General features: G+C 36.3%; 4 protein-coding genes across 4 annotated transcripts in view; 1 reads left to right on the top strand and 3 right to left on the bottom strand.

The window, feature by feature from the left end:
• Positions 1-1,081, top strand: part of LOC109824165 — a 3,321-nt gene extending 2,240 nt beyond the window's left edge. The window contains exons 5-6 of the mRNA XM_020390696.1: positions 48-614; positions 708-1,081. Of these exons, the coding sequence (XP_020246285.1) occupies positions 48-614; positions 708-928 (788 nt within the window). The 3' untranslated portion in view covers positions 929-1,081. The remainder of the gene's footprint in view (positions 1-47; positions 615-707) is intronic.
• On the bottom strand, positions 2,071-6,861 carry LOC109824400 (syntaxin-61-like). The gene is made up of 8 exons (XM_020390991.1): positions 6,755-6,861; positions 6,508-6,606; positions 4,499-4,612; positions 4,099-4,212; positions 3,586-3,785; positions 2,889-2,979; positions 2,638-2,703; positions 2,071-2,380 (listed from the first exon to the last, which is right to left on the bottom strand). The coding sequence occupies exons 2-8, from the start codon at positions 6,559-6,561 to the stop codon at positions 2,270-2,272; spliced, it is 750 nt and encodes a 249-aa protein (XP_020246580.1). The 5' UTR covers positions 6,562-6,606; positions 6,755-6,861; the 3' UTR covers positions 2,071-2,269.
• LOC109824163 (protein MAK16 homolog) lies at positions 9,428-15,477 on the bottom strand. The gene is made up of 9 exons (XM_020390693.1): positions 15,405-15,477; positions 15,210-15,319; positions 14,503-14,632; positions 14,313-14,459; positions 11,652-11,739; positions 11,436-11,573; positions 11,234-11,351; positions 10,987-11,114; positions 9,428-9,636 (listed from the first exon to the last, which is right to left on the bottom strand). Exons 1-9 carry the CDS (start codon positions 15,464-15,466, stop codon positions 9,583-9,585), a joined length of 975 nt encoding a protein of 324 aa, XP_020246282.1. The 5' UTR covers positions 15,467-15,477; the 3' UTR covers positions 9,428-9,582.
• The window catches only part of LOC109823974, a 4,994-nt gene continuing 593 nt past the window's right edge, over positions 20,543-24,943 (bottom strand). Inside the window, exons 1-4 of the mRNA XM_020390452.1 lie at positions 24,788-24,943; positions 22,765-23,159; positions 22,480-22,673; positions 20,543-21,072 (exon numbers count right to left, since the gene is read on the bottom strand). The exon at positions 24,788-24,943 is cut by the window's right edge and continues 593 nt beyond it. Of these exons, the coding sequence (XP_020246041.1) occupies positions 20,677-21,072; positions 22,480-22,673; positions 22,765-23,159; positions 24,788-24,943 (1,141 nt within the window). The 3' untranslated portion in view covers positions 20,543-20,676. The remainder of the gene's footprint in view (positions 21,073-22,479; positions 22,674-22,764; positions 23,160-24,787) is intronic.

Below are 24,943 nucleotides of genomic sequence, written 5' to 3'. Positions count from 1 at the left end.
TCTTAGGTAGATTTTCGTAGAAGTTCTATTTACTGTTTGATCTTCAGCTACATACTCTGCTGAGCAATCTGGGGGTCAGGAAGAAAGAAGAGTATATATTCAGGAAGCTTTAGATATATCTAGATTTACCGAAGATCAAAATGCTGATGGTTTAGATGGTACAAAAATTGAAGGTTCAGCTACAAGAGACTGCACATTTGATCAAACTGAAACTATAACAATGGCAACAGTTGCTAATCAAGAAGAGCTGAATGCTAGAAACTGCACAAATTTTGCTGATCAAGTTTTCTTCAAGGAGAATTCAGGAGTGAAGAGGTCTATTGAAAATGAATTCGAGTATTCCACATACCAGGGAATTTTTACTGCTCAACAGTCGTCGGTTTCTCTGGATACTGGAGCTTTTAGGGATACTGGTACAGCAATGCATGATGAAAGTATAGGTAACAAAGATGAACTCATGGCACCTGATGAATATTTTGACGATTTTGATCGGTCATTTGCTGATTTTGATGATTCCAATCTTGAGGTTCGGGAAGTAAATTCTCAACTTCCCATGGAATCAACAATAGGGAAGTCACCTGAACATTCAAAATCTGGCTTTGATATGAGCCAGGGTAAGTTTCTAAATTAGTTGGCAATATGCTTCTACAGGTTTTCTTCACCTTTTTCATCTGTGGTTTATGACTGTAAGTATTATGTCTCTTCAGAGCAAAATAAGGGCAGTGAGCTTAATCAGATTGAAGAGACTAAGGAAAGTGTTCATAGTACACCAATGCAATCCTATCCTTTAATTGATGATGTAATAAGAAACAAAGAGAACGCAGTGGGTCTGAAGGTGGACAGCTCCCGAAATCACATTGAGAAGCCAATATCTGATTCTAGTCGGCGGCCTCTACAGAGCTTGCGAAGAACTAAAGATGAACTCTAATGCGTGTAGTGTAGTTTTTATAATTTTTTATGTTTGCGTGTCTGTGAAAAGATTGGTCGACGTTCGAACTATGTAAGCAGGCTGATTTGTTATGTCTTGGCAACAAATTTCCAGTGTTATATATTAAACATGCAGTCTTCTGATTTGTTGTGACTTTCTTTTGCTGACATAATTGGTTATCGCTCCAAAAAAAATCTTGCCTCCTGCTGGAAATTTCAAAAAAATGTCCTGATGTTGGATGAGAGAGTTCGCATGAACATGTGAGCAGATGGGCGGGAGCTAATTTTTGCAGAGGTATTCTTGTATATATTATTGTTCATTTATTGGAAGGTGATGAGGCCTTTCCTGGCTACAACTTCAATAATACCGTTTGCCTTCATCTTGAACCCACAGGGCTTAATGTCAATAGTCACGTACCTTCAATGTGCAGGTACCTGCGCTTTCCCTCTCGCTTTCAGTGACCTCTCTCTGTTTATATTCATGGCTACTCTCTTCGTGCATGAGCACCGATGGGTTGGGTTATCATATAAATGTGAGCAGTAGACCGAACTCGTCGTCTCTTTAACCATCTACGCTCCTCGCTTTCTTCTTTCTTTTCGACTTCCTTTCTCTTCGTTGCACGATCTACTCTCCTTATTACCAGCTTCTCCTTTCCCTCGGTGTCTTCTTCTTCTCCTTCTCCTTTGCTCATCTGAACCAGTTGTCTCGCTGCTTGCACGTGCGTTGCAGCCATGGAGCTGGCCATTGCAAATGTACAAAGATGGGCGTCGAAACTCTGAGTAGAGCACTTTTATTTATAGCCGTTTCGACTTTTGTTAAGTCAAGGATTGTTGGCCGTGTGCATATTATATGTCCTGCTAACGCGGTGAAAACTTTGGAGACTGAGACAAAGAGGAGGTGGCTTTGGAGCTTTTAGGAGGCGAAATTGCAAGAAGAAAAGACGAAGTCCACAGGAAAGGAGACATTGGGATTCTCATTTTGGAGAGAATAGGACAGATATTATTCATAGTGAACGGCATACCAAGTACATAAACTGGAAGGGGGGAAAATGCTTTTGATGATTGCCGTCAACTGCGTCACATTACCTAGAGCCTAAATTGAAGAACTTTTCTAAGACGTTCACTTGATATTGAGAACTCTCATCATTAGAACTCCTCATTATTCACATTGCCTTCAATACTTATCATTCAGCAAAACTTGATATTCGATGTTCTAAATTTACAGTTTTAAGAATCACTGTGTAGACCAAAACATATTTTGATAGTAAAACAAATGCAAGCGATCCACAAATGTTTACACTGAAAGTAACAAGCTAGACCGCTATATACTCCTATGCCTCTTCTATGTGAAGAAAACCAAGATAAAAAGAATGATAAAGAGAACCACCAAGAATACTATCATCATTAACTGTCCCTTTGCGCTAGCTTTCTTCATGACCATAGCCACTTTTTTCTGCACAGAAAAGTAAGTTAGCACAATCAGAAGCCGAAACTGGAAACTTATCGAATAGACTAAGGTATGATATTTTCAGCTTATACTTACTGATGAGAGTTATCGCAACAAAAATTAAAACAGAAATTTCCCTCTCCTTTCCAAATTTAGATTTCCTCAGTCTATTCATCAGTACAAGACTTAAATAATATCCATAATCAATGCGTCTAGACGATAGAGATGGTAAAACAAAATACATGGATTAGCTGACAACACACCTGCACAAAGTCCAACCTATTTGATGCGGTTTCCATCTCTATACTCAGGTCACCCAAAATCCTATCCTGGAGCATCATAAGAGAATGATAGCACGCGAGATAGTGCATTAGAAATATGAGGGCGTAGAAATTTTCAAATGTGTACACAAAAAGTTAGAATGTGAGTTATGAAGTCAGAATACATGCATAGTCTAAAGTAGCAACTAATTCCCCATAATTTACCACTTAATGATAATTTTATATCATAATACCTGCCCAGAGAGCTCTTCATGTATAGTAAGCCCTACACCTCCAATTCTCTGAACACTTGCACTAAGCTCGTCCAACTCCTCATCTTGCTGCCTAAAGAATAAAAGTGGCTGCTATGAGCAAGACAATATTATCATTGATACCTCTGAAGGGAGCTTTCAACATTATTCAGTATGATGTAAATAAGACAGGATCAAGAGGTAAATTAAGGTCCCATAAGGCCATAAGTCCACTATTATTATGATAACACAAGCATGTCTATGGCATGCATCTAAAGCTCTTGCAACAGAAGTGATAAGTAAAAAGAAATGAACTGCAGCACTGCATAGCTTTCTAATGTTTTTCGTTTATCATAGCTAAGTTAGTTAATTCTCCTTTTTACTTTTTTTTTTCTTTTCATTTTCTTTTTGAACTGTGTTATCTAACATTCAATCCTCTTGAATTACAATGCAGTTTGTGCATCCTCATTCATGGCGGTCCTCATCCATACCACCCAAAACTGGAAACCCAAGAATGAATCTGGATCTCATTTCAAGGTGATGGAACGCCCTATTTGTACATGGGTGAACAAACTTCACTTAGTTGCCGGTATTATATATTTATAATTGATGTTCATAGGTAACTAGCAATAACTAAATAATATAAATTGATTTGGGAAAAAAACAAAAAAAACAGGAATATCAAGTGAAAAACAAGTACCTTATAAGAAGTTGTTGTCTATCGGATTCTGATGAGATGAAATCATCATTGTCATTAGCAACACGGTGGTTTGATATGCCAGACTGAAGAGCATAATCATTTGGAAGCCTCATTAGGTCTTGGCGCATTCCACTGAGACCATAACCTACTGAACTACCATTTTCCTTGCCAGATTCTGTTGCTTTCCTCACAGTGTTCACCTGCACAAAGTAGTAAACTTGTCAAGATTCAAACTTAAACCTTCCATTGCAAAGAAGAAAATATGAAACATGAATGGAATGCGACGAAGAATAATATGCAAAGAATTCTTTATATAAATGGCATCTTCACATGGCAAGAGCTTATCTAATACAGGCTAGAAATAACCTCCAAAACAACACCACTACCCCCATCAAAGTGCAAAGTTAAATTGACAAACATTATCGGGAAATTGACATGACATGTGCCTTATTATGTTAGTTGTATGTCTTTGTGTGCTGGGTCATTCATGTGTTTGGGTTCTGTAGATAATACCTGGTTACGAGCTGTAGCAGTCCATTTCCTACGTTTTTCAAGCTCAATTTCATCAAGTCCATAGAATGCCGGATCTTGTGCAGCTACTGTGATTGTCTTGTTCAGTTCATCCACCTGGGTAAGTGATGAAATATAAACAAACTGGAATAGGGAAGAGCTTTTCAAAAATCAGCTGAAGGACAATGAAAGAAATCATAAGATACCCCTCCAAAAGAATAAAAAAATGCACACACATGCACGGACACATGCATAAACCAGAAAATGTACCCTTCCAGCACTTCGTTTGGCCAGCACTCATGGTCTTATCATGATACACATCATCTAAAGTTGATGGAGACCTTCTAAACTACATAAGATGAAATGAAATAGAAGAGAACTTCATTATCCTTTAATATACTACCTGCCAAGCGATGCTTTCACAGCTTGCAATAATTTCTTTGGTTAGATGAACATACTCCCCAGTGTTTGATTGAGTTCGTTCCCACTGTCGGAAAGTAGCTTGCAGATTGTCAATCTACACAAGAAATAATGTGTACTTAGCTTTGCATTATGAAGAAACATAAAAAGATAAAGCTAGTTTTCTTCCATGAATTCAATCATTCATATGATCTGCAGCACAGTCAAAGAATTTAGTGCTCTCCATACAGGCCATCAAGAAACGGTGAAAGATAAAGCTAGTTTTAGTGTAATGCATGATGATGTCAGCTAGGGATATATGGAAAAAAAGACATGTTTTTTTGCTGGAAAATATGTATAGGAATGCATTTTGTATATTGGCAGAGAAATTTAGTTTTGCTGTAAACTGAGCAGGAATTTGTTATCATACAATAGTGTATTTGGTGAGTCATTTTCCTAGGACTTACATACTTAGAACCTCTAAATATGAAACAGTAAATGCTATATGCATTTTCCCGCAAGTAGCTCATTCAAAAGTTTTACAGTGCCAGAAAAAAATCAAACCATAACATACATATCATGATCTACAGTTCTGATGGTTTTTGCAACTCCAATTCACTAAAGAACAATTAGTATAAGATATACAGGTCCATGATTCCTAATTCACTAGTTTTCTAATACCATTCGTCTAAACTGTAAGATCATGATACTCTCGTCTTACTGTCTATCTATCATAATTTTCTTTGGCTTTGTCCACTGATTTACTAAAAGCTTCAAATCCTTGTAATGAATGAGCCCCTGCCTGTTTTTAGCCAAGCTCAACATGGCACAAATTTCTCAGATGAGTCTACTTCATCTCCATTCATGCCACCAAAGATTCCACTTACCCATGTTTCGCAGTTCTGTAGGATTTAGGCCCTATCCAGACCCCTACCTTACCCTTTATTACTACTGCTACAATGATTCCATCAGTTCATAATTGTAAGAGGAAGTTACATGAGATTAAGCCCATATCTAACTAGCCAGTCTTCTATTTGCTACCATCGTATGCTGCTGAGCCCTTTTTCGCAACCCAACAAACAACCGTTTGTTCTTCAAACTCTTGCTTTCAGGTCATATTTTAGGCGACCTTCCTATTATGTTACACTTACCTTGATCCTACTCTGCAAAAAAGCATCTTTAAATTGCCTTGATCCTACTGAGCATCACCATCAAATTATCTTTTCTTTACTTATTATTTATTTTGGGTATTCTGGTAGAGGATAGGCCTGCTTCGAAAATCTCGTGATCATATATGAACCTTCCCACTTCCAAAAACATTTATGATGAAAATGTATTCGCCTATTCGCTATCAATCCAACTACTTTATCCAGAAGTTTTTCTCCCCAATATCCAACGTCAGTGGATTTCTAGATTTATGATTTAGATATATACGGTACCAGCAGAAAATAGCACATAAGAAGGACCAAATCTTGATCCCTAATTATTGGGTTAACAAAAAGTACACAAGATAAGACACGTTATAGACAAAGGTTCGCGTCAGTGCACAAGCGAAAAACACGCGTGTCTGCTATCATTACTCTCAGGGCACATCCCTACCCATAAACCCATAGCATGTTATAGATGCATGACGCATCGATACATTACAAATCTTAAACAGTGGAAGCCGTTCACTATTAAGCACTTGCTCATCATCAATGCGGAATAAATCCTCTTTTCTCTCCATAAACTACTTTAAGACCTGCACTCAATATATTCCAAGTAATACAACGTAGCGAGAAAACAACATGCACCGCAGCTCCTCCCACCCATGCAGCAAGTTCATCCAAACATTATCAGGTTATTTACGACGCTGCCATGCAGCCATAAACATCCTTAATTCGTAACAACATGACAGGGTCAAAAAAAAAAAAAATCCCCTCAAATAATCTTTATAACTAAACCAAATGAACAGTCTAATCCCAGATCTAAGCTAGTTTTCTCACGTGTGGTTGAGTAAAAATTCAAACTCACTGATTCCTGAATCTCTTCTTTAACTATATAAAACGGGTCTTGAGCGGAGCTCATTCTCGTCGTCGAACAACAGATCTCGGGGAAATAACGACCGCGATCCTGCGAGATGAAGGAAACGGTTGTTAGATCTCTCGGTAAACCGAGCGAGATCAAAAAGATTTGGGAAAAATCGAGTAAAAATTGGGATGAAATTTGGGAGCAGCAATGAGAAATTAGGGCAAAATAAGAGGAGAGCGAGAGAGGTTACTGGAATTTCACAGTCGGAGCTCCGCTTTCGCTCCGGTGATGATAGCGGGGTGAAGATCAACTGAAGAAGGCAGATTAGGAGAATAAATGGGAGCGGATCGGGTCGGGTCGGCTACATCCCCAAGGCACCTATCAAGGAGAACAAGGTCATATATAATTTAATTTATAACTAATAGTTACTCTTTTATTAGATTTATAATTAATATTACTTTATAAAATTATCTATCTAACTTGAACAATTATCTCAATTGTACTTGAAAAGTTCTGATTGACTAACATTCCCCTAGAAAATGGCACCAAAGATTTTAAAAGTTATCGTTTTACTCCATTTCTATTTCAAGGGACAAGATGAGCCCATGTAGAATTTTTACAATCACAAAAGTGGTTTTTTTAATAGTAAGACAATAATGGTTTTCAAGTTAACAATGGAATCCCACATAACTATAAACTAGTCCTTAAAATTGGAATAAACAACAAAGAGCGGAGTGATTGGGTCATCACCGCTTACCAACTTATTGAAAAAGATCTTCATCATTTTTATATTCTAAGAAAATAACATGAACATAATTCACCCCTTTTATATGGAAAAAGTTTGGATCTTAAAAGGCACACAGAGAGATAGTTCTAAATTACCATATAAATTCATTAAATTGTTGGCCTTCTTGTTTTGATGATGTTTAACAAACAATTTATAACTAATGTTGTTTGTCTAGTGCTTGTGTTATCTATTCATTGTAGACAAACAACGAGTTGGAGGATGGATGGAATAGAGCTTCAACGATCATATTCAAAGGAGGTTGGCGGAATGTCGGTGAAGCCTTGCTATTCAAAGTTCAAGATCCAAGTTCAAGCTTCATCCGCGAGATTACCAAGTCAAGCTTATTGAAGATCAAGATCATTGCTTGGGTAATTTAGTTTAGGAATTTATATTATGTGTGTTAGTACTTTAAGCTCAATCATATACACACATACACGTTTTGGTTTTTGTATATATATAGTTATATATATACATATATGTTTTGGTTTGATAGTTTTCAAGTTTTACTATGAAACAATTGAATATAATTAGAAAACATATTTTTGTTTCATACTCATATGCATATATATGATTTCATCAATATCAATTTTAGTTAGTTAAATGAAATCATGTTTTAGTGCATTATATGTGTATTTTGATAAAATACTACATTCATTGTTTATAGACTTCATAACAATAGTTTATATCTTTCTTCAAGTCTATAAAATCATTTTGTAAAGTTTCAAAAGTTGGTTTAGCCAAAATATCAAAATTCACATGTTTACATTTTCGTGTTTTGGACTATTTTGCAAAATGATGATATTTTTTATTTGGGAAGTCCTTTTTCGAAACCAGTCGTTGTAGCATGTTTATTATCATGTCTACAATCATTCCCCAAAGTTTTACATTTTTTGGAATTTATTTGATATTTTTAAACAGCTACTTTTGTCTTTTGTTTTGGGTGTTTTTGCTGAGTTTCTTAGAGGGTATAAATACCCCATTGCTGATGTCTTTTCAAGATATTAAGAAGTGTTTTAAACAAGGGTTTAGGGTTTTATTGTTTGTTTAAAGATTGTGTTTCTGTTTACAAAGGAGGAAGTTTTCACTGCAGATTGAGGAAAAATAAGAATACTAACATTATTGGTTTAAAATAAGATTAGCACAAATAAGATAACTTGGATCTTTAACTCAAGGCGGTTAGACCTTTAAATCAAAGAGCACCAAGCTCTGATACCAATTGTTAGACCCTAGAGGGGGGGGGGATTAGGGTCTTATGCTAATCTAATCCGATTAAATGCCAATTAAAATTAATTAATGAGTTATCCTAGCAAGAATAAAATACCACAAGATATATGAGCTAGGATAAGCAATGTAAACAATGAGATATATCCTATATGATGAAATATATATATGTAAGGATATATAAACTAACACAAGAGGTAAACAATCTAAACAAGATAGTGGATGATATAGATAAGAGCTAATGACAAAGGCGATATAAGATATGAACATAAATATGAATGAACGCCAAAGCCTAAACCCTTCTGTTTATTAGAGAATAATCTATCATTGCGTTTTTGCCACACACACCAAACAAGAGAGCAAATGAAAACATTCTTCTTCATACTAGATTCCCCAACATTACTACTGTTCCAATTTAACCATACCCCCTTCAAAGAATTCAATTTAAAATCATCATCAGTTTTCAGCTTAAATTGAACTGATCTCCAAATTGAGTAAACAAGCTCACAATTAAGAAACAAATGTGTATGATCTTCATCCATCTTTGAGCATAAACAAATGTGTATGCTCGATAATTCATAAATGGGTGAGAGCTCTCGTTTGCTTTCTCTGTTCTTAGTAATACAAGTTTTGTATTTCTTTTTGATATAAAAGGCACCTATTTTATTTAGGGAAGCCATGCACATTAGGTGACCAAGGGGGGAAAAAGGCATTTTTCCTCTTTAACTATTAATGTTAAACGGATAAACGACATTACATTACTAGCCCAAGAGCGGGGAATTTTTTTTATTACTATAAAGAATATAGCATATTTCCTTATAAAGGTGGGAAATAACGAAATACCCAATCAAATAAGAAATAATGAAAATATCTTCAACGAGAACTGTCCAAAACTAAACAAAGAACAGTAATATAGACCAGTACATTTTAGCACACTACATCAACTACAAAATTGTCCTTCAAAGGTCGATCTAAGTAGGTCGCTTGCAGAACTCATCCATCCCTTGCGGCCGCCATGAAGCACAGGCTGTCGACTAATTTGATCATCACTTGGACATACAGTAACCACATCAGGCTCTCAAACAAGCAGATTGTTTATCTCCCAAATCTTCATCGTGTTCAAACTGCAACATTAAGTTGAGGATTGCCGGTTAGCTATTGATTTCAATTGACAAAAATTTGATCAGAGAGCGTAACTAATGTGTGGCTAGGATTGTCGAACGTAAGTGACAAGTATACAGTTGAACTTTTTGGTCGCGACCAACGGAGAGAGAAAAACCTATTTCTCAATTGGAGAATTCTAAAACATTTTCTTTCCCCATAAACATCAAGTCATGACTGTTGCAGAAATAGATTCTACACATAAACAGTTAAAAAGGTAAACCCAGTTCATGTATCAAAGTATCAAGTAACGAGCACATAACCCATGTTGTGCTTGGTGATTTGCTTGATGTTGGCTAGCTGGATTAAACGATGCGCCAAAATTGAGCAGGCTCATGTTGGGGTCAAATAAGATCCTGTGCGCGCGTGCATGTTTTATGTTAGAATGATTTTATGCTATGTGCTGGTTGACATTCTCATATTTTCAACTCTTAGTGAAATATTTAACACCCATTTATTTGCTTACGCATATTGGTCATTTATTTTTATAGAAGTTGCTGAAATAAACACTAGCCCCTTTTTATAACTAACCCTGCAAAAAATTTTAAATATAACAAACATCTATTAGAAGCACATTTTTATACAACTTGTTGATGGATACTTATACGATGAAATACAAGAAAAGTTGTGGGAGCTTTTCAAATGGGTGCTAGAGACCTTTTGACTCCTAATAAATTGATAATTAAGTGAACATAATTTTTCAGAAGCTTATTGAACAATATCGAGCAAAATCAAGCTCGTAATGGTAAAGCAAAAAATTGCTCAACTGCATCTCATTTACAAATTTTGACCTTTACCAAACCGAATTTAAAAGTTTTAAATTCAAAGCAAGATGAGTTTGACCCAACCGAAGTTTGAAAGGCAAGTGAGGTGAACTCGAGCTAGCCATATTGAATTTTGAACAGAATCTCAGACAGGACTGGCTCGCTCAAGCTCTGTTCATTTAAACCTTTATACAAAAATAATTGCGTTCAACACTGCAGCAGGGGTATTAAAGATATCGAAGTGGGTTGCAATACAAAATTTGGATTGTGAAGGATCATGCTAGTTGAAGGGTTAAATTAAGTACCTGTTATCCCTTAGGGTGGAGAATCCACAAAAAGTTTCACAGGGAATTCTCTTTAACAGGAATACATATGTGTCTGATAATCTTACTATTTACCTTTAGCTGTCAACAATAACAGCAAATCATGAGACTATTTCAGCTTTCATTTTCCTCTTTGATTTTCCTCGCAGTGTGTATGTGTGTGTGAGATTAAATGTTGAAAGGCATACTGCATACATTACAAAGGTGACGAGCAATAAAGTTTTACCTCTATAGTCACTCTTCCCTTTCTTTTCAACTTGGTAGCACGAGCATCATCATCGACCTTATCTAAATCTGATCCTTTAGTTCTTTTCCTCACGGTTGATTTTTCGGATGGCTCTGCCTCATCATCATCTTCATCAATGTAACAGATGCCAGAAAATAACATTCAAGTCACAAACATAAAAAGAGCAACCACATAAGAACAAAATCATGTTAAGAATCAACAGATTAATGTGTTGAGGAATCTTTACCAAAATCATTTCCCTTTAGAGACACGTCCTTCATAAAACCAGTAAAATCTTCTATATCTTCTTCCTCTTGTTCTTCTTCAAGTTCATCATAACCTTCGACATATTCTATTTCAGGCTCCTGGTTAATTCAGAACAAGAGAAATTTTCACTTAATTGCCAATAACTGAAGTAACCCAGTTGATCAATAAAATCGCTTGCATACCTCTTCATCTTCTTCCTCAACTTCTTTCTCTTCACCACCTTCCATGTCAAGAACTTTATTATACTCTAGTACAGGATAGTTATATATGTCACCATAAACACCTTTCTTCAATCGTTCCAACAGTTCTTTCTCAATACTCTACAAAACATCTTACCAGATCAATAGCTGAAACAGGAAGAATCATGGAAGTATAACCTCAAGGGGATAAAGGCCAACCTTTTCCAAAATTGCAGCTTTTTCAGCCTTTTCCTCCCTCCTAGCTTCTCTCTTTTTCTCTTTTCTAGGAACTGTCATTATCTTCTCCCTGGAATTGGAAGGCACTTGATATTAGGATGCAAGGAGCAAACTTGCATCCAGTTACTTCTAACATAAACTGGGTGATGTAGTAACATAGATAGCCGGGAATAAAAAAAGTACATACATCCTTAATTAACCAGCATCACATGAATACTAAGATGAAAAAAGAAATGCCTTCAAGTGAAATGCGTGCCAATTAGCAATAGATTATTCACATGACTAGTAGTACATATACATATTTCTAAGAATCAATAAATTATTACCAATGAAAGCCCTTGAAACAGTAGCCTCCATAACAAATATATCATACTTGAAGCATTCCTAATTGTGTAATGCCAATGCCGCCAGGAAAAATAACAAATTTTCCGCAATCATTATCCATCAGAAAATTTTTCATGTAGGTTGGCATGCCACATACACCAAAGAGAAAAAGAGAAGAAAAAAGAGAAAAAAGAAAGGAAAAAAGAGAACAAGACACTGAAAAGTTGCACATGAACTTAAATAGAGCAAGGAGGCAGGGAATGTAAACCAGGAGAACTACTATAAGTTGCTGAATGTATGGTCCATATGACGAGAAGCTGAAGGAAATTTTGAAAACTAAGAGGAAGAGCACCATGGCAAGAATAGTAACGCCTAATTGCATTCTGCAAGGCTATCATAACAAGCCCTTACAGCAAGTGTAACAGACTATAATGCAGTGCAAGCTAGATATGTACATATAACTTTGACAAGAAGTTAAAGAAGAAGACGAGATTTGATTTAGGCGAACAGCAAAAATCAATGAGGAAACAGATGGAGAGAAGACAATTGTGTTATTGCACAAGGAAGCAAGTGAGGTGGAAACAATCTACAGAATGTTTACAAGTGTTGAAGTGACAACAGACTGCGAAAGAGCATACTCATGTACTGCGATAAGCTAAGTCATAGACTCGTAGAATTTGTCTTAGAAAACTTATCGATTCATGTATGATAACTAGAGGAAATGCCCAGTGATGCAGAACGATCGTGGACATTCCATATTATACGATTAGGATTTATTTGAATATTTCCTTTTTCGGTAGGATTTTATTTAATTATATGTCATCTTATTTTTAGTTAGGATTTCTTTAGGATTTGATTTTTAAGATCTCTTTCTACTTCAATTAGGATTTTATTTGATTGCATCTTTTAGTTTTGTTAGGTTTTGATTTGATTAGGATTTTGATTTGCTTCCTCAACAGGATCCTTTCTTTTCTACAAATAAGAGATGTAATCCTCCATGAGAAATAGACATTGATAAATAAAATTTTGAGTTTGAGAAATCTCTCTTGAGCATGTGAGATGTTCTTGGCACGTGATTTGCCATTTTGGGATATGAAGCCCTCGAGTGTGAGACCTCTAGGTGTGAGGCCTAGCTAGTTATCTACAAATCCCAACGCCCTCTCGTCTTGATCCATAGATTGCAATCTCTCACTCTGTCCTCCCAACATATAGCCCTAAAACCTCACAAAACAGCCCAATTCTACCGTTCAGATTACTGTCCATTCTGTGAACAGTAACATCAGTTACCGCTCTGTCATGGACTTCAACATCATTCTGCCAAGCCGTCGATGATTTCTCGCCTCTAGATCGAAGCCCTCGCGCCGTTCCCCATCACCTAGTCTCATACTCTAAAAATAGAAGCCAGGTGAAGAATCCAAGTTTTAAGCACAAATATTTTATTAAGTTTAACGGTCTTCATTTGGAAGATAAATAGCTCAAGTAAAAACATGCAAACTAAATTACAAGACCAAAAGCAATTACTCACTTAAAAAGACAGTGAAAGACGTTGGTGCTAGTGTTATGAAGATACGCAGTATGTGAAAGAACAATTATGGAAACCCATAGGGTTAGCATATCAACACAATTTAATAGGTTGAGGCCCTGAGGGATAGAACAAAAGAAAATTTGAAGGGCTCCATTGTTGTTGTTTTGTTGCTGTTACATTACAAAAACATCAGCCTAAGAGTCTGATACCAAGGTAACATAGATAATATTAGTTGCATTCAGTGGCGTAGCCAGGATTATTTTTTTCCCTGGGTGAAAAATAAAGGTTGTCTAAAAGACCTCACGAGTGTATTACAACGCCTTCCTCTACATCGTCGACATGTTCGCCGCCCTCAACTTCCTCAGGGGAAAAAAAGAAAACCTCCTCCTTAATTATGTATCGACACTGCTAGACTCATCCGAGAGTAATTTTTCAAGGTTGTGTGCCGATTTAATTATGCATCATAAATGATTAATTATCACAATAAATTCTCTTTCTTAGTCCTTGACATAATCTCTACAGTTAACTATAAACTAATTCCAAACATTCTATGAATTCAGCTCAAATTATATACCGACGATGTTATATATATTTTCAAATCTTGCCCTGGGCAACTGCCCAGGGCAAGGCTAATGTGGCTCCGCCACTGGTTGCATTACATAAATTCATCCATTCCTAGTGATTATCATTCTTCAGAGTTTACACCATGAAATAATCTGGCAGAGATGTGATTGCCATTTACCGAACCATATGCAGAATGTGATGCACCAATGAAAGACAACATAAATCCTTACCTCACTTTCAATTCAAGCTTCCTCATGCGTATGCGATATTGTGTCATTTTCGTTAGTCGTTGCTTGATCTTGTGAACAAGAAGCTTCGGCCAGAATTCCTGAAGAAGAAAAAAGGATTGTGTTATATTATCTCTTCCAAGATACAACCTGGACATATTTTTCAAGTTAGTTTGACTCAAGAGTAGCATACCAAATGGTTTGTCCAATATGCTCTAATATGCCGTATTTTTCATAGTCTTCTGGGAAGCTTAACTCTTTCCGCACAGCTTGTTTGCATAGAGCCCTTTTCAATAGTATTATCATATATAGGTAGAACACGCCTGCATAGAGAATCAAGAGTAAATGATTATGTATGAGTAGACAACAATCATAACCCTCAAAAAGATGTAATAATGAAGTGGGAAATCAAAATAACTCATCGATTACATAAGAGGGCGCAAACTAAACATCACAGGCATATACATTTATATAAGGTCCATCGTTGCCATACCCAAATAGAAAGATCAGGAGGGGGGGGGGAGGGGGGGAGTAGTATGTCATATTACAGTGCAGGAGGAAGTGTCACAGACCACCGTTTCGGTAAATTTCAAAACCACATCTTTCATTTCCAATTCCTCTTTACAATTTGCTAACGTTTCCTAATTTATTTCCTCTCTCCGAAAAAGCCCCTCCAAAAAGAGTATCTCTGACCGTCACATTATCAAGACCTCCTTTCGACTTACAGAAAAACATGAACACCACTGCACTTTACTGATTATCAGAACAAATTGCAATCATTCAAGCCGTTCGCAACCCAATACACGCCAAGCTTCCAACTTCAAAAGTCATTAGCAACTCAATCATGCTAATCTTAACTTAAGCTTTAAAAAAGAACAACATAATTAATGGATTAAATACCCTCATGATCTCGAATCGTAGCATACCGGCTGTTGGCCAGAGGACAGGAGCTCCGATTGCAGATGCCCGTAACATTATAAGGGTTTCTGCAAAATATTCCGGTGGTAATTCTACAAAAACAAAAAAGAAAAGAAAATTAGTTTACTGAACGTTAGACTAAGCCCTAGACTTTGAATGAGAGATAGAAATGAGTACTTGGCCATGAAACTGCAGTGGTCGTGCCTGATGACTTGCCATATCACGTCGTCGTGCTGCATCTTTGAATCGAGATTTTATTTTTTTGGTGTATGATTTATTTATAAGTAAATAAATATTAATAACTAGAAATAATTAATTAATTAATTTAAATTAAGAAATTACCTTATATAATCATTAAATTAATTAATCATGTTAAAATTTAACATATAATTAATTTATATAATACTTAATTCATATAAATCATGTTAAAAGTTAAATATTATTTTAAATTTAAATTCATATTATTTTAATAATAATTTCATTTAACTATACATTAACTCTATTATTTTATTTTGAATTAATTATACATTAACTAAATTTGATTAACTATACATTAACTCCAGTAAAAAATATTAATATCTATCTACCCTTTAAAAGAGGAAGTCCTAGAAAAACTTTTCCTACCCCAAATTACCCTTCAACTATTGTAAATATAACAAAATTATCCTTATCTTTCATTTCATTAACATTTTTAATTAATTTTTTCGTTACTCAAAAATCAGAAGTTGTAAAGCCTTCGTTCCTTTCGTTCTCCGTTCCATCTGTTACGAATTTCCTTGTCGGTTATCAAATTGCAAAGATGATTATTATAGTCATCAAGTAGCTTGTTATTATCCTCATCATCCACAAACGTTCCCTTCCATCTTCTCATCAAATATCAGATTTTAGGCATCAGGAAAAAAATTGCTTTTTTCCCCTTCTTCTTCTAATTTTGGGGGTTTTTGTAGCAACGGATGGATCATCTTCGAGCAGTAAGAAGCGGTAGCGGGGGATTAAGGATTCCACCACCGGAGAAATTTGGGGCAGTTTCCTCGTGGAGTGATCCATCCATCGAGGACAATAACGGTCGTGGAGAATTACAGTGAGGGGGAGGAGATCTACAGAGGGAGTTACTCTTTGGATTCATCCCCTCAAGATGATATTTTGAGACGGAAGAACCCAAATGTGAACTCTAAGTTTGGAAATAACCAGTATTCGAGCGACGGGTACTCGGGGTATTCTGAATTCAGCTCGTCCAGGGAGACAGGGATGTCAGGGAGTCAACAGCCACAGCAAAGGAAGCCGGGGTTTGTTAGTGGGTACACTGAGGGGGAAGAGGAGGAAACCGATTCTGGTGGGAGTTCTGAGTTTGTATCAAAGATGGGGACAGGTAATTGTGTGAATTCACAGGGGAATTATTATCGGCCGGAGAACTATTTGCGTAAGGTTTCACTTCAGAACGGTTTGAAAATTGCTGCTGAGGAGGTTTGTTATACATCTGCATTTGTCTCTTTAATTCATATAAGTAGTCGTTGTAGGTATTATATCGATGATTACTTGTAGATTGTTTATTGACTTGGTAATAAATCCCAAAACCTTGTTGAACTCAGCACCTTGAACATATTTCTTGCCTCTTTGCCTAAAAATAGTATCAGTATCAGACTGTTACTGTGGGGGCAAACAAGGAGTATGCTGTAATGATACATATAATACCTTTGATGCCCTATGATGAGAAATTGGTTTGAACAGATATTTGATAGTTTTATGGTTTTGGCTCACTTTGCTGCTTCCTTTTACTATTATTGCTTTCATTTTGTATGATGGAAAGAAAAAGAGAAAATGCTATCTTTTCCACTGCATGTTGAGGTTTTTTTGTTTTGCGTCGTCTCCATCAAATCAGTTCTCTTTCTAAATTGTAAAGCTGGAATATGTCTCCTTCACTGTTATTGAGTTTTCATATATCATATATTGCATGATTCCATGATGACTGATAAAGAAAAATGTAATATTTTGACACAACAGTGTGAATCCTTCAAGTTTTCAGTGTTTCCTTTAAGCCCCTTGAGTATAGCTAATGAAGTTTGCCACTGGAAAAGATATAGTAGACCACTGTTAAATGTAGGTTTCAAAATACACTCAAAAGGCGAGGAAACTTACATGGCATAGGAGGAAACCGATTCTGGTGGGAGTTCTGAGTTTGTATCAAAGATGGGGACAAGTAATGGAGTTCTGAGTTTGTATCAAGGATGTTTTCCCGAGAACTAAGAAATAACAATTCTTTAAAATATTTATAGAGTTACGAATCAGATAAGGGGAACTTATAAGGGGACCTGACAGCTTCTTTTAGTGTATATACTCTTAAAGAAGTTTTTGTATGCAGAAATGAATAAGTAAATGATGGAAAAGTCGACATATTAGGTATGATTGGTCTAATATGTTTAGAAAGCATTATCATGTGACATGGTTTGTAACTAGCATTTTTGGTCACACGATATGCAGCCTATTAAAATTTAAGAAATTTCCAGAAAGCTAATGTACTATGCATAAGATGGGGTATTTTCGTGCTCTTTTTGCTAATTGTTTTCCTACTCAATAAAACGGAGCATTTTTTGCAGTTCACCTTTTTAGGAGAAATGCAGAACTTAATTGAGTTTGGTTGTAATCTCACTTTTCGGGCCAGAAGGGAGGAAGTTCCGTGTGTACATTTATTTTGCTTTTATTTCTTCAATTTAATAGCTGAAACAATAAAATGTGGCCCATAATTAACTAAGAAAATTATGAAAAGTCATTACAGTTTTGAATATTTATGTATAAATTACATAGGATTAATTCCTACAGAGAAAACCTTTTTTACAACATCAGGATTATGTAATTCTCCTATCATATGGGTCTAGAGATCCTGTCAGTTCTTACTCGAAAATGCAATCTTGAGGGTGAATTCAATCTTATGAAGATAGCAAGGGCTACTCCAGGTTTTGTGGGAGTTCATTTGAACGCACTGGTGAACAAAGCCGGCAATCTGGCAATGAGAAGAATAATGGAGAAGAGGAAATCTGGATTTCAAGAGGGAAAAACAGATGACTGGTTGCGGCAACCATTGTCCCCTGAAGATTTAGCCAGCAATAATGTTACAATGTCTGATTTTCAGGTATTGTAATCACACATCAATCTATTGTTTGTTTTCCATCGCCAAATGTCTTTTCAATATGCCATTGTCATCTGTTATATGTTCATGATGAAAGCAGCAATATTTGTGTATTTTATAACTGTTACTTAGTTGTTTGTGAGGCCATTAATGCAACAATATATAATTAGTGTCAGAAAGATATTGTTAGAGATTAGCCTCTTAGCTTTGTAAATGCTAAAAAAATTATTGTTACAGGTAGTTGTCCTGTGATTTATTTTAACTCTTTCACGTTTGTAAAGAGCAAGACAATCTAATTTATTGTGTCAGAAAGTTGATATCAAAGGTACACCATGTGAGATATGCCAAAATTATGGTGTGTGGAATACCTGCTTGAACCAGGAAATGCTTGTCCATCTATGGGCAAAAGCATAACCGTTGTTAAGCCATTTTTAGGACTATACTCTTTCCACGTAGTACCTAGGAGTGTTGCCGCAACTGACTTGCATCTTAGAAAATTATTTTAATACTTTCGTGGGATACTATGAGATGTCAGGAGCAAAAACTTGCAATGTGTAATATATGTCTTCAGATGATCTTTGTTGATGGTGAAAATAAAGCATGTGAGATAGTAGGAATTGAGACGAATAGATTACTATTGAGAATCTCTGGTCAATAGTAATGAGCTATTGGAGTGTATGCTTGTTCTACAGAAGGTATTTGTTTATTTTTATTTATCAGTTGACGTGTGCATACAATTCTCTTTTTGTATGTTTTCATTTGCTTTTGAGTTCAAGAATATAAAGTGAATATTTTGAAAAAAATAGGATAATGACAAAAATTATGAATTTCCATTTAAAACATTAGTCTTTTTAGAATATGAACAATGGAAATATACCTAGAATGCAATTTGTTTGTGTAACAAATGAGTAATATTTTTCCCCATCTTATAGGCTGGCAAATTTTTTAACTCACCTCAAATGATGCCACTTCCTAACAGAGAAATTGAAGGTCGCTAATTGTGAATTTTTAGCTTCAATTCATATGCTGGCTATATTGTTTACATTCCTAAATAAAATTATATTTTAAAATAATATTAAAAAATTTACCACGTGCATTGCACGTGCATAAAAACTAGTAAAATTATAAGGAAAAGATTAAGAGATTTTAACCTTCCCCTTAATTTGGGGAGAGAGTTAAGGGTTTTGGGGTGAATGGGCGTTTTTTTCGGCTCGTTGGAGCAGCTTCCCCTCCGAAGTCCCTTAATTAAGCTGAGGGGTCAGATTTTTCCGGCCCTTGGAGATGCACTAATTATTTTTTGGTGTTGGTTTTGGGCCCCTTGGGAAATGGTTTTGCTTATTATGACCTGTAATTTTAAGATCTGTCACAGGTGGAAAAAGTAAAAGGGATTTTTCTATCTTGGTCCCTTAAATCTTAAATGCTTCCAAATCAGGCCTAGAATCTTTACAGTAACGGCTCAACCCCGCAAATCACTCATCTATGTAGTTAGCTATCGTTTATCTATGTAGTTAGCAATAGTTTGATTTATGATTAGAGTATGAATCCTATTGAACCTTCCGCACATTGCTATGTAGTTAGCTATCGTTTATCTATGTAGTTAGCTATAATTTGATTTATGATTAGAGTATGAATCCTATTAGAACCTTCCGCACAGTGCGCGAGACTCCGAGCCCTTAAGATATCAAGCAGGTGGGGGTAATTTGGGTATTTCACTGCCCTTTATAGCTCAAATCCCCTACGTATGATCCTTAGTGGTCGGTTATACTCTTTTGTTTAAGTTGCTCCAAACCCAAATTTGTTACTTTTCTTGCGCCAACAAGCACCCCCTCATCCTCAGCACGCATGCAAGCACACGGACGTAGGTTATTTCTACAGACATTGCCCAAAAACGAGTGGTTAATTGATGCTTGTCATATTTTAGACGTAAGTTTCAAATAAATTTAAAACTATCTGTATAATTTACCTCAAGAAACTCATTTTACAAGTTTGATCCTTCTATTTTTTTTTCTCTTTAATGTAAATGAAACATTTCCCAACGAACATTACAAAGAGTAAGTACATATTATCAGCCCTATAAAAATTTGTGATAGTTTGGGGGTTACACAAAAAAGTAGCATAAGTCTGGATGGGTAAAAGATAGAATCAACAATGTTTTTCTACACCAAGAAACAGTTCATCCCAGAGAGCAAACTAAAAAAAAAAATTCTTTAAATTAAGGGACTTAATTTCCCTGATTCCTGTACCTCCACAATCAATACAACATACAACACTGCATTCACCCTGCAATTTTCCCGACAAAAAAGAAGAAAAAAAAGCCGTAAAAAATCAACCATCATTCGTCAAAACAAAAGCTAAGACCACAACAGTGAGAGAAAAAGTAATGGTAAGCCCTGCAAACGCCCAGATAACCCATTGCGAAGATCTCTGCTTGTCTTGGCCAGCCGACTCCACTTCATCCAACACCTTTCTGATCTCATCTATGTCAGAATCCTTTGCAGCGTGCATCAGTCTTCCCTGGACCTCCTCGAGTTTGGCAGATCTTCTAGCTCTGGAGGTGTCTTTAGATGACCATATAAAACCCGTCATCTTCCACAAAAGGATACCGACATAGATTGCTGCAACACAATCGACACTGTAATGGTGGCGCTCTCGAATCTCCCTTTGAGCGCTGTGCATTACGAGGATCCATATGAAAGCAGAGGTCCAACCCCCATATGCTTCCTGATCAAGGAGAAAAAATGTTCAGTTCAAAGTTTTAAAGATTGAATATTGTATAGTTTGTCATTTCTTTGTAAAATAAATTCTGCAATAGAACTACTTAGACAGAAGCGTTCATAGGCTCAGATGAATGTTAATTCAGTCAGTCATGACTATGGTAATGCTTATATTGAAACTAGATTTCACCGGATATTAGGACAATATCACGGGTGGTGAAATTATGACAAGTCATATGTCATCACTATTACCACGTTTTGCTATATCTTAGAGGGGAATTTCTGAATGATATTTCTATCCGTACGATACAGTTAAGGCCAACAGAGCATTAATCATCCATTTAATCAATATAGTATTTCTTTTTCTTTACTCCCTACCATGTGGATTCAAAGAGTTTACTCCTTCCTCTTTCTTGTGGTGGTGAGGTTTTTTCCCCTTTTATATTTGTACGTGTTTGCTTGCTGGGGTTAGATTGGCCATAAGGAAATGGGCAAATTGCATATTTCTGACCCAGCTTTCACCTTCAATATTCTTTATCCATCCTCCGTATGATTTATCTGATTAACTGTCTAGGATCGTTGAAGGGAAATAAACATTCCCTTACCTCTGTATCCTTTATTGATGCTTAAAACAAATAGAAATTTCCACGTAAGAGCATGAAAAGGAGACAATAATAATAAAAGACATAGGAGATTATGACATGAAACACTTCCCTTCGAAACGAGTGCACACGCCCATTAATGACTGTCCAGTATTCTACAAATTAATGAGGAAAAAATTGAAAATTTTACAGATTATCCAGTGGAAAAAGAACTGGTCCAGCAATAGCATTTTAACCTACCAAATGCAGTCTTCAACTAGCATTCTGAAACCTAGAAAAAAGGAAATAAGTTGCTTTCACGGAATAAAATTCCATGAAAGGATGCATACATGGGATGCATATTTTTATAAGAAGATTGTTCTGAATTACTCCTAAGGCTATAGCTTCAAGAGAGATGGGGAAAACACCTACTTTCAGATGGCCGTGCTGCATTTACGAAAATCAAGATTGTAATATCATTTCATTTAGTTATAGAAGATTCAATATCTGAATCTGAAAAGTGCTGGTACATGATGGTCCATAAGATAAGCTAGGGGTAAAAACCTAGACAAATTATTCGAAAATTAAGAGAAACCGGAGATGTCGAATATTAGCCCCTATCACTCTGCTAGCTGACATTCACATCAGCCAACAGTTTAGGCTCTTAGATACTATTGTGTCAGCACTCAGCAGCATCAATCTATAACCAAACTGATACTCGTTGATTGAACTTAACCCAAAATTCAACCTTAATAGAAAGAAATCTAGATAAAAATCATGCAGGATATATCAGCCTCAAGTGACATGCCAATTAACTAGGTTAGAATACATACTGTCCATGCCATCGCAGTCAGTACAGCAACAAACATGTGGCCACTGTACATGAGGTCATTGCATCCGCCACTGGCCCTCTTCAACAATTGATACCATGATGATCTATCAGAAACAGCAGGCCTCAATATATCTATGAGGAAGCTCATTCTACCCCAATCTGGCAGGAATTCATCAGGATATTCCTCTACAGGTGCTAAGTAACCACCAAAGACATAAATATCTAAATCAGTACGTATAGTTGGCTAGAAACATATATTCTTTAGTGTATTGTGAATATAACTGACCATAATGCAAATCACTTTGTATTAGTTTGCGAATGGCCCAAGAATCAGAAGCATATGGCATGAAGTACTTTTGAGCCCAAGGGTGAGGATGCGAAGGAACTTGATATCGGGAATAAGAACACCAAGGTCGGGGTGATGGAAGGATCGTAGAAACAAATGTTAGGACCCGAAGTAGACGACCTATAGCCATAGTGAACATATACCTTGCTGCGAGACCAAGGCCAGGAGCTTTAACAGACTTGAAAAGCACAGAGAAACCCAGCATCATAAACATCATCAAATAATGATGAAGCTCAACGACTTGTGCTCGTAATACGTCAACCACCATCTGAGGAAGCTTCTCGTTAAGTGCTAAAAGGAGCCACTGGCCAGTATCAGGAAGAGGAGATGCAGATCTGTCAATATAAAATAGTCCCAGGATATAAACTCAACGCTCACTAACAAAATCCTATCTCATGAAAATTTTGAAATTTTCAGATTGCATGGATTGTAAACTAAAAGGTCAGAAGATCATTTGCATATTAACAAATAGAATGATGTACTCTATTTGCATCCATTTGCATCTTTTTTTAAGTAGTTGAGATTCATGGGAAATTAGAGGTGCATGGTAATAGTATCAAAGAAATCCGTTTGACAAGATGTGCTATGTAATGGAGAATAATGGGTGCACATTTACAAAGATCGATAGGGTTATAAAAAAACTAGGGGAAGGGATAGGCCAATATGACCCCGGATTGAAGCTGAACAACAGAAGGTGGTCACTAATTTAATCAATGAACGATTTTGCTAATTTTGGTTCCCCGAATCTACAGCGCTTTAAAATAAGTTCCCTAAAACACACATATTATAAATAAGTCACCCCGAATCTCATTAGTCGTTCAAATAAGCCCCTCAGCTTACAAACCGTTATCTTTAACATCTAATAAACGTAACACCGCTAAAATTTCTGCTCTGTTTGGCAAAACTAGTTGAAAGCTGGGAGATTATAGCTGAAAGCTGTCAAGCTAGCTGAAAGCTGTGAAATTGTAGCTGAAAGCTGATAGCTGTGTAGCTAGCTAATTGACTAGAGCTGTTTGGCAAAAGAAGCTGTACAACTAGCTTAAATTTGTTAAATGACTAAAAAGGTCATGCAATATTATTGATATAAAATTAGAATTATTAGGGGCAAAAACGAAAGAAAAAAATTGACAGCTCCTTTCCAAAGACAAACGCTACTTGAGATAGCTTTCCAAAAGTTACTTGCAAAAGACACAATCTCCAAAATAATCTCCTCCTATTTTTGGTCACCAAACAGCTCTACTGGCTTATTGACCAAGTCAATAAGACACAAGCTCTTAGATAAGACACTTTTTTTGGTTGCCAAACAGTGCCTTCATCTGCTTTACAAATCTTCAGCTATACCTATTGTACTCGAAGAAATTTTCAAAATCGCCTCAACAGAATTTTTTTAAAAGAAATAGACCTCATTCACTTTTAATTATAGAAATCGACCCACTTTGAGTTAATTGCGGTACTAATTAGTCGGGGTTGCCAACCCCGACTAATTAGTAACCTAATTACAAGCGGGGTCAAGGAGCAGGAAAGGTTTACGGCTGCTACTTCATCCCAAATCTGTGTTTCTCTCTCTTTTTTTCTTCATTACTCACATTTTGTTTTCCTCTCTTCTCTCTATTCTTGATGTTTCTCCCTTACCATCTGTTGTCCATCTCCGTCTTCGCACTGATTTCTAGTTCCAAAGATGTCCAATCTGATCCGTACAGCTAATGAAATGGTCCTCAGCAGTGCTGAACACAGAAAATGGATTCATTGAAGCTCACGTAATATCAAAATAATCAATCTTTTTTCTATGCATCTCGCTGTGTGATAACTATCCTAATTCCCATAGCCAAGTCATAATCAAAATGGCAAAAGTAACTAATCTGAACAAGTCTTTACAAATTCAAACAAAATGGGAGGAATCGATGGACAAAAAAATAGTTGCAATTTCAAAAATAAAAGAGGGGTTCCTTGCAAAATCCCTCACCTGTGCCAATCGAGGCCAAGAACGGCAGTAACAAATCGAACCGAGATCATCTCGCACAGGAAAGCGCAGAGCATGAAGACCATCGACGCGAGAAAGGGGATCGCGGCTCTGATCTCGAGAGGCCAGTGAGGATAGAACGGCGCGCGCGCGGCCGCC

The sequence above is a fragment of the Asparagus officinalis genome, chromosome 9, assembly GCF_001876935.1.
Source record: "Asparagus officinalis chromosome 9, Aspof.V1, whole genome shotgun sequence".
In the NCBI taxonomy this organism is placed as follows: Eukaryota; Viridiplantae; Streptophyta; class Magnoliopsida; order Asparagales; family Asparagaceae; genus Asparagus; species Asparagus officinalis.
The sequence above is the reverse complement of the archived record's forward strand: the minus strand, read 5'-3'. Positions and strand labels throughout refer to the sequence as shown.

Coding starts and splice junctions, on each gene's coding strand:
- LOC109824400 (XM_020390991.1), bottom strand. CDS start 6,561: ATGAGCTCCGCTCAAGACCCGTTTTATATAGTTAAAGAAGAGATTCAG. Junction 2,704..2,888: donor ATGAAGAGCTCTCTGGGCAG/GTATTATGATAT, acceptor ATGATGCTCCAG/GATAGGATTTTGGGTGACCT. Junction 2,381..2,637: donor ATAGGTTGGACTTTGTGCAG/GTGTGTTGTCAG, acceptor TTTTCTGTGCAG/AAAAAAGTGGCTATGGTCAT.
- LOC109824163 (XM_020390693.1), bottom strand. CDS start 15,466: ATGCAGCACGACGACGTGATATGGCAAGTCATCAGGCACGACCACTGC. Junction 14,633..15,209: donor TACGATTCGAGATCATGAGG/GTATTTAATCCA, acceptor TTCTCTATGCAG/GCGTGTTCTACCTATATATG. Junction 14,460..14,502: donor CATATTGGACAAACCATTTG/GTATGCTACTCT, acceptor AAATATGTCCAG/GTTGTATCTTGGAAGAGATA.